A 15,050-nucleotide genomic window follows, 5' to 3' on the forward strand; every position below is an offset into this window, starting at 1 on the left:
ACACCGCTCACTAATGGCAAGTAGAGAATAAACCTTTTTATTTTCCTCTTGGTTTGTGCATGCACAAACTTTTGCTTTTGCTTCAGTGAACTGCCTTATCTCAACCTATAAGTCACTTCCTATCTTATTCTCTCTCCCTTGTCCAGCTGGAAAGGGTGGCTTGGTAGACACCTGGTGTCCAGCCAAGGTCAACCCACTACACCTAGCATGGTTCTCTGTCCTCTTGAGTGGTGGAAGCCTGTGGCTAACTTAGAATGGCAGCCAAATCTTGCTGGTGCTTTTACTGAACTGCTTAAGCAGAGGAAATCTGCCAAGAAATGAGGCTTTTGGTAAGGACATGGACATGTCCATGGGGAGGTGAGACAGCTCTGAAGTTGTTGATGCTTGAGCTTTTTCTTCAGTCATTCATAGCTGTCTTTGCTCAGCTGCCTTGTGTTTTCCAGGTTCTTCTCTACTTTGGAGAAACCAGTACTCACAGGATGAGTTTTTAAATGATCTCCTTGGTGAGAATGTTAAATTGCTGCAGAGGGGAATCAGTGTGCAAAGTTTTGCATTAGGAGGCAATTATTTAAGAGTTTTGACAGCACTAATTACTGTCTATGTTAATATACCTGCCAACAAGCCACTGTTTAATATAGATCAGAATGATGGAGGGCACCAGAGTTCTCTTCTTAGTGATAGATTATGGGCAATAAATCTTGTCACATCACAAAAGTCAAGGAGGACCTGATGAATTATTTCCTCTCTACATGTTACTGCGGAAGCAGAAGCTGTGTTTGTTTGTTTTCTAGTGATTTGGAGAGGATGCCTGTAAAAGTGAGATCTCTTCTGTGCTGGGAAGCATGTGGGTGGGCATGGAGGGAATATTCAAAATGTAAGGTTGTATCTTCAGAGCCTTCTCCAGAACATGACCTTGACTGATTCGGAGAAAAGGAAGAGGAAAGAGCAGCATTGTTGCAGAACATAAAAGTGGCAGATTTGCTACCAGTCCACGGGTTGCTGGCCATTGAAAGCAAGCCTGTAGCTCTGCCTCAGGCTCCTAAGCACAGAGATCAAGACCTGTGTGTCCAGAGGAGCCCAGCCACCTCTTCTCGCTGGCACAGGAAGAGGCTAAGTGCCCGTGAGAAGGAGGTGCCCAGGGCTGGGGCATTTTCCAGCCTGCCTGGGTACGTAACAGGGTGTCAGGATAGGGAGCTAGAGGTTAGTGCAGGGGTGATTTGGCCATGGCTGCTGTTCAGCCTCAGATCACTGCTTTCTGTGACGTGGGTGTTTCTAGGTGCTGAGTGGGGCCAGCGTGGGCTCTGTCCTGGGGTGATTAATACGCTGCTGTGCACCATGTCTGCTCATCTGGGCTCCCACATCCTGACTCATGTCATAGAACTGGAAGGCAAAGCACTTTATATGCATACAGCTCCCAGGCTTGAAGCAGCTAAACCAGGCTGAAATGTGGTCATAACACACTGGAATAGAGGGCAGAGAGCACTCTTTTGGAGTTGCAATGTTGAATGTTCATTCAAAAAGCACGAGGAGGAACTTTTCAGAAACACTTTCTCAAAAAAACCCCACCAACCTAGTGTTGCAGCCATCTGTTTAGTATAGGAACACAAAGGAAAAAAGGAGTTTCCAATTAAGAAAGAAGAATTACAAACTGTAAAACATTCCCATATTTGAAACAGCTCAGTAAATGCATTTGCCTCCATTAAGTCTCTTTATGTTTCCCATGATATTTTAGTGAGAGAATGGATCAACAGGAATTTACTGAAACCAGGCAGGCCTTTGGGCAGGCACAGCAAGGATTAGACCTTGCAGCATCGTTTGAGCTCGTGTTTTCATCCACTTCTCTGTGCTCCACATGGAGCTTAAAGGGTATTGCATCTGTGTCGAGTCCTGCCTGCACACCCCACCCAGACCCAGTGGCTCTCTGTCCTCGTTTGCTGATTGCAAATGACATGCAACGGTTAATTACACTAGCTTTGTCAGTAACAAGGAATCTTCTGGAAGCATGACCAGTTGGCTCAGAAGGAGGGAGCTTGTACATGCCATGTGCCCAGTACTTACTGCAGTCCTGTGATCACCATGCACTTTCTGTAGTTGTTTACCTGCAGCAGCAAGTATAGATTTGAACAGCAGGAGAGGCTTCCCTGAAAATATTTCATGGCCATTGTTCATTTGACCTGTTATTTCTCAGAACTGGCTGGTGTGCTGTGTTGTCTATATCTACCAGCAACCATTCTGGGTTTTATGAAGAGTTTCCCAATGTTTGACAATTAATCTTCTGGCAGTAAGTCTTGTGTTCCATAAAAATGTCTCTTGTGACTTGCTGATATCTGGTAGATGGCTGGAGTTGCCAATTATGTATTGTTTAAACAATGATGACAATAATAAATTATATTTTATATAGGGCAAATTAATCCTGAAGTGTCCTTTTGCATTTGGCTCACTATTTGTGTGGATAACTTCATCTGATGCTAAATTACAGCTGCTTTTGGGTTGAAAGACAGCAATTGTTTAATGGATTGCTGCAAAAGATGGTACAGTACAAGAGAGAAAGTGAAGGTTTGTGTGTTAATTTAAAGCTGAAGAGTAGGAGCATATAGACCATGTTTACCCAGTCCCTGTATTTGGGGTTGAAAATGAGACTGGATCCACTAGATCCAGAGCTGATACTTATCAGAATCCTAGATTTGGTCCTCTGCTGCAGCAAAATATTCCAATGTGCTTTTAGATCTTTTCTTGCTGAGGAGGACATTCAGGCAGGGGCTTGGATAAATTGCTTTTCCCTAGGGGTCTACCTGGGCTGAAGATAGGACACGCACTGGGGCCTTGTGACCAGGGTGTAATGCTGAATCCAAAGCATTGTCTTCCAACTTGCCTTCTTCAGAGATACACAAATCAACCTGTAAGCACTTAGGAGTCTTGTCAGGTGAAACTTATGATGTCCCATGGGTGGGAACCTGGAGATCGCCTATAGGAGAGACCCGGCCTCTGCTGGGAGAAACTGCAAAGTGGGGCTGTGGGAGGGTTTTTGTTAGCAGAGCAGGTAGGAGAGAAGAATCCAGAGTAGTAGTGAGGAATCACAAGGATTTGTCTGCATGCTCCTTGGCAAAAAAAAGCAGTTACAGTCCTGAACATCTCAAGACCTGCAAGCTCCAGAGAGGGGATGGGACCAAGCCTGGGCAGATGGCTCTGTTGTCTACTGGCTTTTCAGTTCAAGCCTTCTATTGTACTGAGAGGGGAAAGCTTTTACACTGCAAGGAGGGACGGGTGCAGCAATAACAAAGCACTGCCCACATGGTGTGCCCAGGGCATGGTCAAGCCCAAACTGTTATCTGAGAGTCCAGTGATATGCCATGCAGTTCTGTGATCTCTCTGCCCTCTGTGTAGTTGTTTAGCTCATGTTAAACCACTAGGAGTCTGAGTTTGTTGGTAGCTCCTGTGCTTTTCTTAAATGAAACATGAGAAGCCAAAGCCTTTCCTAGTTCTCAGTGTCAGATGTTTAACCACAGATGGGAAAGTCAGGGCACGTTCACAGATGTGTTTGCTTTTATTCAGAGAATGCCTTCCCATGAATACTATTTCTGTCTTTTTGTCATATGGGAATTCAGACCTGTCTTGTTTTCACTGGCTCTTTTGTCTTCCTTTTGACTCCAGACCAATGTACTTTTCTTCTATTGTTTCTTCATCTAGATACACCGAAGCCTTGACAGATCCCAGCTACAAAGGGCAGATTCTTACCCTGGCTAATCCCATAGTTGGGAATGTTGGAGTGCCTGACACAGCCACTTTGGATGAAATGGGCCTCAAGAGGTTTCTGGAGTCTGATGGGATCAAGGTAACAGTGGGAGATGCAGAACTTATCAGAGTGGTGCCAGCAGCCTGACTGTGTGTTAGAAGTTAGAAGGAATCAATGATCCTCAACCTTTCTTTTTCTTCTGGATATTGTCCTTTGGAGGAATGGTGGCAAAAGATACTCCATATTGGTTTTTGTGCCAGGATATGTGCCTTCTGAAAGCTTGGCATTTCCTATCAGTGATAGACATGGTACAGTTTTTGTGAACTGCTGTCGTGGATGAATTTTTTTTCACCTTCCTCTCTGCCTCATATATTTATCAGTGTTTGCACAGGACTGGTAGCCAAGAGAAATCAAACACCAGAAGTTTCAGTGTGCTAAGACTCTTCTCTGTGTGCCTGTGCTGCCACAAGCAGGGGAGGTGACAGCTGTGTGGAGAAGAAACCAGAATTTACACTGTGGTAGCAGGGGATGTTGGTTAGGAGTAGGACTCTGTCCTGGCACCAATGGCAGTATTGAAAAATGAAACAAACCCATGTAGTTGCAGAACTAGTGAAATGCTTTATCTGTTCTGAGGTGAAATGACTATTTTATACACTATCTAACTCCACTGGAGAATGGAGCTGTCTATTGAAATGAAGCGTCACTTAAAAGTGAAGAACTTTCTTACACAAAAAATGAATCAAAACATTTTGTCTTATCTTAAATTTCCTTTTTTTTTTTTTCTAACAAGAAGTGTTTTCTCAGTTCTGTGCAATTTGCAGCTTTGGTTACCTGAAAACCACATTCTTCTATGAATTTCCTAAGTAAAAAGGCCCAGATACAATCGTGACAGTGTGAAGTGTGTCTGTGATAGGGTTTATGGTAAATAAATAGTGAAAATTGAAAGTACAGGGTAACTACAAAGTGATCTTTCAGTTCAAAATGATGTTTCTTCTATCTACAGGTTTCAGGTTTGCTGGTGCTGGACTACAGCAAAGAGTACAGCCACTGGCAAGCTGCTAGGAGCCTGGGGGAATGGTTGCAAGAGGAACAGGTAAGCAATCTAGAGGTAACTACACATGAGCTTTTAATTTTTGTGCTTTTCAGGGCAGAAACAAGATTTTAACAACTAAGCTATTTATGAATGGGAGAAGGGAGGAGAAGTGAAGCACTAGAAGTGAGGCAGCCTTGGTAATACTGCTGTCAAGAGCCAGAGGTCCTTAAACAATGCCAGGCTGGAATGGGGCTCTGAGCAGCCTGGTCTAGTGGAAGGTGTCCCTGCCCATGGCAGAGGGGTTGGAACATGAAGATCTTTAAGGTCTCTTCCAATCCGAATCATTCCATGATCCTGTGACGTGTTCTTCTCATGCAAGTGATCTAGCTGCTCTCTTCCTCTGTCTTAGCTGCTTGTTCTCTAACTTAGCCTTGTGTTTTCTTCAGGTGCCTGCACTATATGGCATTGATACTAGAATGCTGTCCAAATTAATTCGTGACAAGGTATGATCTGCTTCCCTTGATCCAGCTGCATTAACCTGGCTAATGTTGGGCCCTTTTTCTAACAGTGTAGCAGACCTGGGGCAGCAATGGTGCCACTGGGCTGCCTTGACTTCAGATGCCCCTCAGATCCATGTGCTCTTCCGAAGGCTCTGTGTCTTCTCTAATACTGGGCAATGTTCTGATCCCAGGGAGCCCTCTCTCCTTGGCTCTGCTCTGGATTTCCTCTCCTACATAAGCGAGGCAGCACAAGCTGGTGTAAATGAAAGGCCTCTGGTAGTGTCAGACACAACAGGTAGTAATATCAACTACATGTTAATTCAGTAACAGTCAGAGAGAGCAACAACTCTGTGAGGTACTATGGATTTTAGTTCACAGATGGTGCCATCTTTGGTCAGTGGAAATTCTCCTGCTCCTCTCAGTCAAAGAATGCCTACAATAATGTAAGCTGGATTCCTAACTTGAGCTGGTTTTCTTAGGTTGAATCTTGCTATTATTTTTAATAGTCATTACTTTTCTTTCATTTCCAAGAGCTGACAGTTGAAGGACATGAGCAGGATTATGTTACAGAATGGAGGTTAATGTGAAAGTACACTTCACACTGGCTGAAACAGTGATCAAAGTTAGTCTGAATTAAATGTGCCTTGGAGGCTCTTCTTTTCTAATGGATTTTTTGAAGCTGCTCTTTTCTTTAGGTGATCAATTTGCAGCCTGCAGTCCAACCCCGCATCCCCTTTCATTCCACAGAGCAAAACAGGGATGACCCAGCTTGAAGAGAGGAATATTTGTAGAAATTAATTCTTATGGCAAGATTTGGCATTGTCCTGCCCTTACAGACAGCATATATGTGCAATTTAATGCAATAGAAGATGGCAGTGCTTTCTTAAGGCATAATAGATCAATATTCCCTTTATCCAAAGTAAATACACTTTCAATGTTTATTCTGTAACTTAGCAGTGTATGGTAGTAGTGCCATACTGTGACTGAGTGGTGTTGATGTATGGCTTTTAAAATAGTGCATAGTCACCTTTTGATCTGGTCTCTCAGGCTGAAAAAAACGCTTAGTATTTAATTCTATGTCTAAATTGGGGATGAGAACAGGGCTTCATTATGGTAAATGCAGAAATGAGCAATGACTTGTTAAACTGGGCTAAGGTAAATGCAAGGCACCATTTGGCTGAATAATCTGGGAGAAAAGTAAGACCACGGTTCCTGTCAGAGAGCAAGGGCTTTAGAGCTTTATTATAATAAAGCATTTATTATAGTAGCATGGTGGCACTTGGCAATGTGGCTCTCAAGCACTACTGAGCACTGTGGTTCCCAAAAACATGACTCGTTGAAGACAATGACATTTTCAGCTCTGGTCTGTGCGAAGCTTGGAGCAGCTTTTGGTGTAAGGTGCTATTCAAGGAGACATAAGATGTCAGCCACTACTAAGAGCAAAACTCTCTCCTTAAAACTTACCCTTAGCAGTGTGCATGGCAATGCAAGATGTTGGCTCTTTCTTGCCCTAGGAAAATGGCAAGGGTACTTCAGGTATGGCAAACCAGGGAAGTATCTCACAGGAGAATCACTAAACCCAATGAGCAATCCCAGTGTGCACATTAGTGTGATATCCACAGGGTGAGCTGAGTTTAACATATTTGATCATGAAAGTGATTTTTGGTAGAAGTTACCACAAAACGATGACTTCCTCTGTTTTATTTTCCCCTTCCACCCTTGAAAATTTCTGTACTGCACACCCTGCCCCATACTTACAAGAGGTTAACCCTGGATTAATCCCACTTACTCCAGGTGTGGGGCAAAGCAAAAGCAAGGATTTCTTTTCCACTGAGAACTCTAATGAGCAGAAGGTGGAGAAGTATATGCTGCTAGCAGAGGAAGAGTGTCCTGGCTTCTGCCAGGTGGTAACAGCAGTATAGAATAGAGCTTGCTGGAGGTGATTTTTATTTTTAACAGCTTACTCAGAAAGAGCTGTGCTGACCTGCTTCCTACATAGCTTTGCCTTACACCAGCTCTGCTGCCTTGTGGTTATCCACACGACATGGCTGAAAAACTCAAAGTGGGTTTTTGGGTTTCCAAACCCAAAAAGCTTCAAACAGCTTAGTAGATTACTCCCTGATCTACACAACATTTATTTGGAGATCTGAAGGCAACTCAATTTCATGTCACTACACAGATTGCCAGACTGCCTATTAAATTTTACTGCTGATAATGCCTCTCCCCTGAATGAAGAGTTATAAACAGATTTTTCCTACCAAGGAAGGCTCATAAACTTCTGAAGATGCTAAAAATGATTATAAGCTGCCAAGAAACCAACTTTAAACACCTGTTCCAGTTGCTGTGCCTGTCAGCACCTTGTCCCAGTGTTCACAGGTTCTCTTTTGCTCATTCTTTGTTTTTTTCTGGTGTATTTCCACAGGGCACAGTACTTGGGAAGATTGAATTTGAAGGTCAACCTGTGGAGTTTGCAGACCCAAATAAACAAAACTTAATTGCAGAAGTTTCTACAAAGGTGAGAAATTCTTCTCTAGTATCAGGGCTGTACACTCCAGGTTGTAACTGGTCCTCATTTGCTCTGGGCATCAACCATTTTTTCTGAACAAACAATTTGGGGATGTTTTCTAAACCATGCACCTTTCCAGACCTTTCACAGACTGTCATCTCAGCATCATCCTCATAGAATCCCTGTGGCTCCTTAGGTGCAGTGTTGAAAATAAAAAATGAGCTGGATGTGCCCTGAATTGTACTCTGATCAAACGACTGTGTGTAGAGACAGGACTGAGAAGTATTGGGGATACAGTTAGACCTGGTATATGGTGAACATAAGAAGAATTAATAAAAAGAATGGTTGCTTTCCTTAAATAAATTTCAGGAAACAGAGCATAATTTTGTTGAAGTGATTCCAGAACATATTTCTAGATTTCAAAAGGAGACCAAGTTAGGAATTCCCCGGATCTAAAAGTAGTGCTATTAGCTGCTTTTCCCATAGATCTGTACAGATCAGCAGTGAGTACTCTGTTAGCTGAGCACGCAAACCATGTTTGACCACAAGCTGAGAACAACATTAAAAACTACGAGGATGTAGCAAAACAGGCCCATACTAAAAATGGTAACTATTGTTGTATCAATTCAAGGGCTAATGTCTTAACTTGTGGCCCCTTTGGAGATTTAATTGGGGATAAAGAGTGCCCTGGATGCTTAATCCCACTGACTGAAGTGAGAACTCAGTGTATGAGTCCCTTTTGCAAATTCCATGCTTACTATAGTGTTTGCAGCTCCTTCAAGACCAGTGAGATTCTGGAATTGCTTTGCAAAAAATTGCTTGTGTACTGTTCTGCAGACAAGCTGGTGTGTTAGTGGCATGAGTAAAAAGCAGTCCTGAAGACACTGGTCAGCAAGCAAGAGGGAATTTGAAGCAGTCTCCATCCAGGCTTGGATTTATAGTAGTAACTGGTTACCTGGAATGCCAGTGGAATACACAGGCCACCTTGCAAATCTCACCTTTGGGGATCTCACTGATTCATGCCAATGCCTCCACTGTATTTTGAGTCAGGGCTTTGTTGCTGCACAGAATGATGGCAATTTCTTAGTGAGGTTGTGATCTAGGATTGCAGAGTGCAGGTGGGGCCATTTGGAGCAATATCTCAGAAATAGGTAAGGTTGCTGATGCTAAACTCTGCAATTATTGAGAAGGAATTTCTGTAAAGAGGCTGAAAATCTCTTCTAAAAGGGAGATATAATAAGATTAATGGTGCTTTGGTGGTCTCATTATGTTTATATCTTCACTTTATATGTTTAAAAAACAACACCACAAATAAGGGTGAACTAAGCTGTTTAATGTTAATAATTACTGGACATGATTATCTGTTGCCAAATGGTGATGTTCATGGAAATCAGGATACAGTAAGATCAGGAATCTCCTTATCAATTGTACACTAGGAGTGATTGATTTTTTTAAATTATTTTTTCACCCTCCACCTTCTTTAAATGCTTGTGATAGAGACTGTGCTTGCTAACATTGCCTATCCAGGGTAGGGAATGTAGAAAACTGCCAGTATTCTGCAGGAACTTTTATTGGAGGGTTGTTTTTGGTGCATGTGATTGTCAGGGTCAGAGCAGATAAGGTGTATTTAACCATTCCAATCTAAAAGGTTACTTCTCTCCACACGTGACATGCAGCCCCACAAACTCTGTTCTCAGCACTGGTGCTGAGGAGTTTCTACTCTCCCTGACCACTGTGTCGCAGCCTTCCCACATCATCTTTTCAGACTGGGACAGTTTTTTATAGGCTGTGCAGCAAACAGATGAGGGAAATCCTCTAGCTTTAGAGGGAATATATTTTAACATTTCTCTGATCCAGCTCCCAGTCTGGTTTCTGTCTACACATACTCTTAGCCAGATGTAGGGGTCAAGTTAAGTCTCTGCAGCACAGAGTGCAACAAGTGGGGGAAGAGTTGCGGAGACAGCTATACCTAAAATTAGTCTTGCTGCTGAAGGAAATGTAACAAATCATAGCTAATTAATTGGGCAGGGAAGAGTTTTAAGAGTGAGACAAAGTACCTCAAAGTAGTTTTGCCCCACAGCTCCCATGAGAACAGCCAAGGACAGCCTTTGAAGGCAATTTTTGCTTCATAATTATGTTTTGTGGATTTTTAAGTAGGAATGTTGTGACGAATTTAGGGGTCTTCAAAAGCCCCTTTTGAAAAGGAGGGTAGGTTTTTCTTAAAGGTCTCTGACACATGACACTAAGTATCTGTGAGAACTGAGTACCTTAATCCTTTTGAGATTTCTGAAACCCACGTTCCAAAAGCCTGAAGGACAGCAGGTAGAAGACCCATATAATTCCTGTGCAGTGGTAGAGTTCTACCATGGACTGTGGAAGCAAAATCCACTTGTATATGAATGACTGTGAAGATCCCATCATTTGATGTCAGGCACCTGTTAAAACTCACCCTGTCAGGCAGCAGTAATTTTTGTTTTATTATTAAATCCCTTGGAGTGAATTAAAGTAAATCGATATGAAATTATCAGTTTTTACATATTATATCTATCTCTCTCTCTCTATATATATGGTTTATTTTAGAACAAGTTGGTTGCAAAGGAAACAGGTATGTAGCCATTTTGGCTTTTATTATCTATGGTAACATAGCAAATAAAGGGATAAAGGTATTGCAAAGGAAAACATGTATTTAGCTGTTTTGCTTGTAATATAGCCACCCAAGAAAATGTGTAAGGGAAAAGAGAGAAAGAAAGAGAGAAAAGAATAAAAGTTTTATAGTCACCAGTCAAAGGCCTCCGGCAAACTTAGTTGTTGGGGTCGCTGGTGTCTTGGTCTGTCAGGCAATGGTGGGGCGGGAGAAGCCCACGAAACATACCCCGAGAAACCCTCCTGGTGCCTCCCTGTGTGTGTGTGGGGAGCCCTTTTTGCAGAGGCATGATGTTTTTGCAGAGGCTGGAGGTGCTGGTTTTTGCAAAGTCATTCCAGGCTTGGGAGAGGTGTATGCTTTGAAGGCACCCCTGCTAAGAGGCCTTCTCGGGGCAGTGCTGGGTGTGTGCATGCAGCGCCCCTTTTGACACAGCTCGTGGGAGACAAACATCACAAATCCAGAGAGTGCTACTAGTCTCCTTTAGATAAAGGTCATAGACCTAAAGAAGCATCTCACACCCAAGACTTCACCCCTATGGCCTCACAGTTTATGTGTGGTCTCCTCCCCTCAGCCTTATCTTCAGTCTCCTGGCAGCAGCTTCTTTGGACAGCTGTCCTCACGCAGGCTGTGCTCTTGCATCCTAAAAATCTCTGCATCTCAATCTTTGCAAAGATAAATGTTCAAACAAGAAGTGAGTTAGGATAATACAGAGGGAGGAGTTGTAATATTCTGCTAACAAACTTCATCTTGAGTTTCCTGTTGAGGGGATGTCTTTCCTTGGCTGGTTGTAATTCTCCCATGAAAAGATTCAGTTTGTCACCCTGCACCAGCCATATTGAACATGGATTTTAGAATCTTTTCATAAGAGGGCCCAGCTGTGAACTATGAATACCAGGGAAGCTGACTAAAAGGCAGTTTCTAAAAAAAAAAAACAAACAACTTTTTTCCTGTGATGCCCAAGAGAAAAGTCACTTTGGGTAAAGTACATTTGTCTGTATCAGCTTTCAGAAGCTGAGCATAACTGAAGGTAAACACAGAGTTTGTTTTAGGAGGAAGAAGGCAGCCTTATGTTATTGATGTAACATCCGAGCCTGGTGCTACCTGCAGTCATGTAACACGTAAAATAATTCAGCAAGCTTCAGAAAGCAGCTGTCCATAAATAACCTTACATCAGTACCATGGCTGTCTGACAGTGGGTCTAAATGGTGCAGTATCAAGGCATATAACATACAATGGTTTGACTTCACTCTCTTCTATTCTGGCTGTGATCAAAGGATATCTGAGTGTACAAAAGCACCATGGTCAAGACTTGGGACTGGTGACTATTTATTCTGTGGCATGGGTAAAGGAACAGCAGCTGCAAGAGGAGGAGAAGTAGTAGTGAGATAAAACTGTCAGGTTCACATGAACACAGACCATGTTCAGTGATGTGCTTGGCCTGGTCTATCCTGCCATGATGCACCGAAGGTCACTCACAGGTATCTCCAGCTGTGCTGTGCTTTGGTCTTACTGGGACAGGAGGGTTGTGGTGGTATTTACTGTGATGGATCTGTAGCTGGTGCAAAACAGCCTTGCTCTGCTGGCATCAGCTTGATGACTGAACTTCAGCTGAAAATCTCTCCTTGGGTATCTGATGTGTTTCTCTTGGGCTGCAATAGTCCGTGAGAACTGGCTTTCTGCTCCACTGCTGATGAGGTGAAACACAGGAAAAAAGCTCATCATTAGCTGTGGAAACAAGTGATTGCTTAGGAAATGCATCACTGCTGTAATCAACAGTATATTAAAAAAAGAGCATTATAACTTCTACTTCCACGGAAAAATGAAGGAAGCACCAATGTCTGCACTGTTCCTGGACATTTCTATGTAAATTGATAAGTACCAGTTGCTGCATGTTGGTGTAAAGTTATTCTGCTGCCCATCTTCCCTGTATTTTGGGGATAGGGGATAATCTGTCACTTACAGCATGGTCTGTCTTTTTATAGGAAGTCAAAGTTTATGGCAGAGGGAATCCAATTAAAGTTGTAGCTGTCGACTGTGGATTGAAGCACAACATTATCCGTCTGCTAGTTAAGGTAAGTCAATGCTTGATGTCGCCTATCTCTCATTTTGCTTTGACAAGGGCCTTGCCTGTACTTACTAGCCTTCCTTCTACCTGCACACAGCCATTCTAGTAGCAGTTGCCCTCCCAAAATCAGGTACAATTTTTAGGATGACTTTCATGGACTAGGAAGTGTTTTCTGAACTTGATACGCTGTACTGAGGGGGTAAGGAATATGACCTGTCCAGCAGCCTCTCAGCTGTGAGAAGAACCCCTTGAAGATGAGTTGTCATAAGATGAGGCACAACTTCTCTAAAGAATAACCAAGGAAGGTCAACCCAACGCTATAAAAAATAAACGGGGGGGAAAAAGGTTTCAATGAAGGTGGTGAATAGTTGAAACAAGCCCAGGGAAATTGTGGAATGCCCATCTCTGAAGATATTAAAAGCACAGCTGACCCAGGCCCTAAGTAACCTGCTCTAAAGTTGAAGTTATCTCTGCATTGAGCAGACCTCCTGAGGTTCCTCCATCCTCAGTTTTTCTTTGACTACAGGATTCTGTGAAAATCTTTTCCTGTTTGTAACACAGTGATGTAGCAGTGCTTGCTTCTTTAGCCACACAGGCAGACTGAAGGCAGTGTCCTCTCATTCCCTAGATGTAAATGGTTTCTCTGATTCTGTTTTTTAATTTGTGTGGATATTTGTCTCATTTTTGATGGGTAGGACTATTTCTGGCATGTCATAGAACAGAACTGTGAAGACCTAATTTAGCAGTCAGAATGCATGCACTGTGTAGAAGTGAACATATTTTACATATGTACATACACTGAAATCCAGACTCAGCCTTTGGGACATGAGAGAGGAACAACCTCCTGACACAAATTCATTTGTTTCCCTCCTGCCCTCATTTCTTGTTCCCTTGGGGTTTTTTTTGTGTTTGTTTGTTTGTTTGTTTTTTAGCGAGGTGCAGAAGTACATTTAGTTCCATGGGATCATGATTTCACCAGCATGGAGTACGATGGGCTTATAATTTCTGGGGGACCAGGGGATCCCATGAAGGCCCAGGAGGTGATTCAGAATGTCAGAAAGGTACAATGTAATAGCCATACAGTTGTTAATTTGCCTTTTTTTCTAGTGCCTGAAATCCAAACAGTTGGTTATATTAGCATGTTATGGGCCAAATGTTGTTCAGTCATTTCAGCTGCCTGGAATATTCCTTGTGTTTGTCCACTGGGAGTTGTCTCCAGCCCAGTAGTTACAACAAGGCTATATAGACCTTTACTGGTGCCTTAAAGTACACTGTGCTCTTTCAGGACCTCTGGGACATTAGGAAAGAATAGCATTGAATTCAGGGCTCCCAGTTGCAATAATGTTGCACACTAAATGGCTGTAATGCGGAGTGTCATTGCTTATTCCCCTCGACTAGTCTGACACCAAGCTGTGCCCTGAGGCTTCCCTCTGAAGCAGGGAAGAGGAGGAAACTTTCCTTCCTAGGCTGTTGCCAAGTCTGTGAGGGAACTAGCATAGTTTATGCTGGTATTGCTGAACAGAGACACTCCAATATCTCTTGAAAACCTTTTCATTTTAGGTTCTGGAGAGTGATCGCCCAGAGCCCCTGTTTGGAATTAGCATGGGTCATCTAATCACTGGAATAGCAGCTGGAGCTACTTCCTACAAGATGCAGATGGCCAACAGGTGTGGCAGCTCTTCTGCTTTCCAGGGCCTAGACAGACCACTTCAGCATTGTGAAAGACCACAGAGCAGCAGTGCTTTGCTGCTGAACTGCCTTAGCAGCAGCCAGTGTGTCAGTGACATTGTTTCTTCATGCCAGCCATTCTCCTCGCCTTTAATTTAAACTGCCATGTCATGCAATACTGATTTTGAGGGTGTTTTGAAAGTGTTTGATGTAATTGATTCCCATCAAACTGAAGGATAGCAAAGTTTCTCCTAGGTTTTATTATCTTCTGAATGGCTGCCAGTATTGAACAGCTACACTTGAACTGCTGTGTATAGCCTCATAGTTACCAGCTCCTCCTAACTGTGACATTTGGACACATCTGGCACTTCTGTTCTCTGATTCTTTTTTTCTTCCAGAGGCCAGAACCAGCCCGTCCTGAATACAGTGAATGGACAGGCTGTCATCACTGCTCAGAACCACGGCTATGCCATTGACAGCTCTACCCTCTCATCTGGCTGGAAGCCTCTCTTTGTGAACGCCAATGACCAAACCACAGAGGTGAGCTCATGCTTTATTCCAGAGACCTGCACAAAGAAGCCTCTAGTGAGCAAAGACTCTTTGGCTTTATTTCACCTCCTGGAAGCTTGCTGTCAGATTACACTTCGTTATCAGGGCTGAATGTGGTAATCTGACCATCTACTTTACTTGGAGCTTGCCTTAAAGCCCATAGTGGGTTAGCCTTTACCGCTGTTTGCTGTACCAGACCAAAGTGTAGGATTGTCACAGTGACTCCAAACTCAGTTTAGGTCTGAAACAAAAGAACTAAACCCAACAACCAGAAATCATTGGATTGGACATCTCTTTATTATGCCAGCTGGGTGTTCATGGGGAATTGATTTGCCATATATGAACCGAAGAA

At 43.0% G+C, this 15,050-nt stretch overlaps 1 protein-coding gene across 6 annotated transcripts in view; it reads left to right on the forward strand.

Annotated features, from left to right (window-relative positions):
- CPS1 (carbamoyl-phosphate synthase 1) overlaps positions 1-15,050 on the forward strand; it is a 170,427-nt gene that overhangs the window by 83,813 nt on the left and 71,564 nt on the right. For all 6 annotated transcript variants that reach the window (XM_064661946.1, XM_064661942.1, XM_064661947.1 and 3 more), the window contains 8 exons: positions 3,688-3,832; positions 4,737-4,826; positions 5,213-5,269; positions 7,689-7,781; positions 12,399-12,488; positions 13,414-13,542; positions 14,042-14,148; positions 14,548-14,689. In XM_064661946.1, the coding sequence (XP_064518016.1) occupies positions 3,688-3,832; positions 4,737-4,826; positions 5,213-5,269; positions 7,689-7,781; positions 12,399-12,488; positions 13,414-13,542; positions 14,042-14,148; positions 14,548-14,689 (853 nt within the window). The remainder of the gene's footprint in view (positions 1-3,687; positions 3,833-4,736; positions 4,827-5,212; positions 5,270-7,688; positions 7,782-12,398; positions 12,489-13,413; positions 13,543-14,041; positions 14,149-14,547; positions 14,690-15,050) is intronic.

This window comes from Pseudopipra pipra, chromosome 7 (assembly GCF_036250125.1).
Source record: "Pseudopipra pipra isolate bDixPip1 chromosome 7, bDixPip1.hap1, whole genome shotgun sequence".
Taxonomy (NCBI): Eukaryota; Metazoa; Chordata; class Aves; order Passeriformes; family Pipridae; genus Pseudopipra; species Pseudopipra pipra.